Genomic DNA, 5,682 nt, shown 5'->3' on the forward strand with positions numbered 1-5,682 from the left:
GGCTAGAAATTTTGACCTTTCAAGGGGAATGAATGTTTTCAATCAATGTATATTAATAAATGAACTTTTATATTATGCCTCTTTGGGTTATGTGTTCATCTGTATTTTTTAAATAAATGTGGGGGTTCTAGGGAAACGATTAGTCACCTATAGCTCTATATATTGGTACTCAAAACCACTCCTTGATTTCATGTCAGTTCATATGTCATTTATTTATTCCTAATCTAAATTAGACAAATTTCCCTTTCTTATAAACCGTTTTCTCAAACCTCATGGCAAATTCAGCATCAATAAAGTACATTGAAGTCTCACACCAATTCCAATTTAACTACTCAGAGATGAAGGATCTACAACCTGAGCAATTTGTTACCTCCCCTGTATTTCATGCATTAGGCAATGAATGGGTCATCGACTGTTATCCGCAAGGTTCACGCCAAGAGTTGTCCTGTAATACTTCTTTCCTTGTTAGGGTTTACCGAAAATGGAAAACCGTGTACCCAACATTCAGTTTGCATCTCAAGAAGAGAGACGAGATGTCATACACACCTTCAAATCAATATCTTAAAGAATACGAGAGATTCCAGTTTGCGGTACAAAAGTCTCCTTTTCAGGGCCAGGTATATGGTTATGGTGAATATCCCAACTCATCATTTGAGAAGGATTTTGTCAATGATGGCTGTTTTGAATTAATTTGCATCATCAATAACACAGATATACCTCACAGTAGGTGCTTCATTCGGGTTCCGAAATCATTTGATTTACACAGCCATATTGAGGACCTCTTGGAAACTACTGAGAAAGCTGATCTAACTTTTCATGTTGAAAATCGTTCTTTTATGTGCCATAGATTAATACTGGCAGCACGATCCCCTGTGTTTAAGGCAGAGTTCTTTGGAAATATGGCTGTGGTGACACAGAAACATATTAAAATCGAAGACATATCCCCTGAGGTATTTGAGGCAATGCTTCACTTCATATATACTGATTCTGTTCCCAGTTGCTACTCGGAGAAGAAAGCGATGAAATTTACACAACATTTGTTTGTAGCTGCTGATAGATATGCAATAGAAGGGTTGAAGTCATTATGTGAGGATAAGTTATGTGCTTACATTTCACTTGACATGGTTACGGCCACTTTGGCTTTGGCTCTGCAACACAACTCTCCTCGCCTCAAAAATGCTTGCCTAGATTTCATTGCAGAGCCAGGAACTCTAATTAGTTTGATGCTATGCGACGAATATGTCGACTTGGTCAGAAGCTTCCCATCTATAATGGCTGAAATAAGAGGCAAAGTCGATACCGTACCGTCTTTCAAGGACATTAAAATTCAAAAAATATAGCAGCATATTTACTCTATGCAGATTTCCTCTTTTTTAAATAGTGCAGTTGTTTATTTTGTTTTTCTTTGATCTAGCAATTATGAATTATTTATGATTCATGTAATGTTCTCTAATTTGTATTTCTTTGAATTATAGAGCATGCATTTTTGTTACTTGTATTGTTTGCAAATTAATAATGAATATAGATATATCATTTGATGAAGTCAATTGGTGGGCAACAATGTGAATATTTTCATGAAGAATCAACTATGTAAATCTTAATTATAGGTTTTTGTTATCTTATTTGCTAACGTTGCTGAGAGGATTCTGATGGTTTGTATCATGACCAAATTTAGGCGATTCAACCAGTGACTCAAAACCTAGGATTTTGATAGCCGCCATCCATTCTCCTTCTCGACATTTGTAGTTCTATCTCTGATACAACACTTTCTCTATCTTTTGGTTCTACCTTCTCGAGCCGTTATCGGAGCACGGAAGCCATTGTCGGAGTGCGGCGGCAGCAACGATTGAATTAACTTATGTTAATAAAAAAAATGGAACTAACATAAACTTAATTTTCGAGTAATATTGTACTTTTAGAATAAAACACTTAACTACTTTATGTTCTTATTTGTGTTTTCTTTGTAGATTTTGTTTTCTAGCTTTCTTTGCAGGAAAAGGATGGACAACATGCAGGAAAAGGATGCCAATAGGAAAAACATATCATCTTCTAAGCCTCTTCCTCTTGCATGTAAATTCATGAAAAGAAAGGAAATTAACACAGAAGGAATGGAAATATGACAAACATATATGCTGTTTTTTTACACAATATTAGTAGTACTTGTAAATGTTTGTATGATAATAGCTTGTATGAAAAACATGCTCTGCTTTCTAACACTCTAAAATCCAACACAGCTTTGATGACATCACAACTTAGATCTCCTGGACACTAAGACCTGCCAAAACAAACAATAACCTCATTAAATTCTAACATCATAATAGTTAAAAATTATTGTTATCGTGGAAGCAAATCATAATTAAGAGAAAACCCAAATTCAGCTCCAGGATCATACCATGTTACTAACACTCTTTGTGACAAATTTTCACATCTGGATGCACAAGAGCATATAACAATATTTATTTTTTCATCAAAGACGAACATATAGTTAAAAATAAGTACAACAAATAAATAGCACATGTTTCCTATAAGTAATTTGAAAAAAAAAATACAAATTCAATAAAATCAACAAGCAAACTTTTAAAAGGATAAAGTGAAAAATTTCAAGGCCATCACTGAGGACATCAACCAATGGTTTTAAACACGAATCCACACAAATGGAGATGAAACAAAAACAGCCCGAACCTAAAACCATTACAGCCACATCGTCTCTGGTCCATGTATTTCATCTTCATCATTATATCACAGTTCAGCATTATATCAGTTCACAGTTCCAGCAAGACCAACCCAATTTATATATAACGAACCAGACCAATGGCACGCATCTATATATATATATATGTAACACTTTTACAACTATTAAATTAATTTTAATCCAAAATTCCAGTAACACCAACCCAAAATTAAATCATATAATAATAATATGTTTTCAAAATAAGCTCAACATGTTTTCAAAATAATAATAATTACATTAAAAACAATACAAAATTCAAAATATATTTTCTAACACTTAGGTCGGATCTCAATTCCTTGTATAATATTTATCTCATTTTTTAATTCCTGCGCATTATCCTCTTACAACTCCATCTCCATCTTTCTATCTTCACCTTTGTCATTGTAAAATTCTCTTATTTCCACCACAATCCATCCATCGTCTCTTTTCTTAATTAGCCGATACTGGTCCATTGTTAGAAAACTACGGATCCTCATATACAATATTTCATTCGCTAAATATTTTCCTCAGGCATATGTTATAATTTGGCTCAAGATACACCGTGCTTAATTTTACTAATATGCCGACCGATAGACTCTGATGTTCATTGTCTAATTTGACCAATTGGATGGCGTCAATGTCAATAATCAAATATTTTAGTAAGCTTGTAGAGCAAATATGTACCATATCTTGTTCTAGAAGAGAGTGTTTTTACCGATCTTACCACAGAAGGCTAATTAATTAGCAGTGAAACATTAGCTCTGCCACCTCAGCGAACCTATTTATTTCATAAATAAACAAAGGTAAAGTTATAAAATTTTGATTCATTAAACCAAATTTTCTAGTAAGTATATAAAATTTTAATTTTGATCTTCACTCACTCGGTTAGCTATATTTTCTTGATTTTCTCTAATCTCCAATTGTAAAATATTGAAATGTACTATCATCTTTCATTACATAAAACCAAATAAATGAATAAAAAGCACAATTTTTAATGGAACAATTACACAATATTGTAGCTTATAAATAGACAGTATCACACATATATAAATTTCATGAAGGCAATATCGATCACACCTTTTAGGAAATGAATCTGGTAATTCATACATCTGTACTGCTAGTCTGTCACGTTTTTATGTATATTTTGAATTCAAAATCTAGAGGCAAGCATTCATGCAACACGTTCCATCTTTTTCTCTGATTAATTGGAAAAGAGTTTAAATGAGCATTATTACTATGATGTACAATCTAATCCATTTGATATGGATCGAACGCCAACACAAAAAGCTCCAAATTAAGGTCTTTTAGAGCACACAGTCCTATTAACAGTGAGCGGGGTGTAAATTTTCAAGGCAGTTTTGTCTTCTCCACCGCGTTAAAAAATGTTGGATTGAACGGATAAAATTGCAATGGAATTTAATAGTAGCTATTCTAACATTTACAGAAGTGTTGGCAGATAACAGAAGTTGGATTGAACGGATTAAATTGAGTTGGAATTTAATAGTAGCTATTCTAACACTTCTGGAGATAACAGAAGTGATGTCAATTTTATCATTTCGGAATTGTGTTGGCAGAAATCCGAGAAAAAAAAAAAAATTTCCTCTATTCACATTTTCCGAATATATAGTAGTTATTCTAACATTTACAAGGATTAGAGAATAGAAACTATTCTAGCTATTCTAAATAGCAAAAATGTTGTTTGGATATATATCGCTATATATTCTAAATATAGCCCCTATTATAAAATAGCTCCTATTCTTGATACATCCAAACATACCCTTAAAAATTAGCTATTTTGTCATCCCTAAAATAAAATTACACTACATTAATAACTTATTCAGCTCTCCCTCTCCCTCCTCAATCTCAATTTTTTAATTTTGCCCCTACATCAAAATCACTCTTTTTCACTGTTATTTAATCATGGTTGGGCAAATCAAAGGTTAATTAAAAGTGGACAAGTCACCCTTATAAATTAAAAACTAGCAATTTTATGTTTATAGTTAATAATTTTTAAAAGTACTTCTACCTATTTGTTTATTTTATAAAATAATATTACACTATAATAATTTATTCAACGTTCTCAATCTCAATTTTCTAATTTCTCCCCTCATCATAGTACGTGAAAATTTTTGTTGGCTGAAAAATTTAAAATGTAGCATACAAATTAAATTTCCGAGGTTGCAAATTTAAAACTAAGAAGAATTTATTGTGAATTATTGTAACATAAACTGAAACTAATTAACAAAAACTTACTTTTCGAGTATTATTGTACTATTATAATAAAACACTTAACTTTATATTCTCATTTGTATTTCTATGGAGAAATTTTCTCTCTTACTTGGGGAAAAGTAAAACCGAAAATTTAACTCACCTCGAGAACTTTTCAATTTCCCACAAGCTCATTCAATATCTACTGCACAATTGCTACATGAATTCATTTAATTCTCCGTTCATCTCATTTGTAACAGCTATAATATAGAAATTTTCACCATTTTCCGTAAATCTATCACATACTAGGGCTCATCATACCAATTAAAAATCATATTTGATCAGGGGCGGACCAGTAAGAATCGTAGGTAAGCAACTTAAAAGTTAAAACCAGTGTTGTAAATAACGGTATACGGTTGTTGGACGGGCAAAGTACCGCTAAATGATTAATCAGAAATAATCGTCTGATTAGTTGAAAAAATCCATGACGGTTTGGTCACCGTCAACGACTAATTGACTGATTAATCGGCCCAAACGGACGTTTTTTACAACAATGGTTAAAACAGGATTTCCTAGAAAATAAACTCCGGGAAGATATAGAAGAAATAAAAAATATAATTTGCAACAAATCCATCGTAGTAAAAATGATAAATAACATCCAGGAAAAGGATGCCAATAAAAAAAAAAAAAATTGAGCATATTGCTCTTGCATGTAGATTAGTGAAAAGAATGGAAATTAACACAGAAGAGTGAATGGAAATATG

General features: G+C 32.2%; 1 protein-coding gene across 1 annotated transcript; it reads left to right on the plus strand.

Moving 5' to 3' along the window:
- The first annotated feature begins 272 nt into the window (after nucleotides 1-272).
- On the plus strand, nucleotides 273-1,340 carry LOC144547929 (BTB/POZ and MATH domain-containing protein 3-like). Its single transcript, XM_078296615.1, has one exon. The coding sequence runs from the start codon at nucleotides 273-275 to the stop codon at nucleotides 1,338-1,340; it is 1,068 nt and encodes a 355-aa protein (XP_078152741.1).
- Nucleotides 1,341-5,682: the final 4,342 nt, after the last annotated feature.

This window comes from Carex rostrata, chromosome 32 (assembly GCF_964058835.1).
Source record: "Carex rostrata chromosome 32, lpCarRost1.2, whole genome shotgun sequence".
Taxonomy (NCBI): Eukaryota; Viridiplantae; Streptophyta; class Magnoliopsida; order Poales; family Cyperaceae; genus Carex; species Carex rostrata.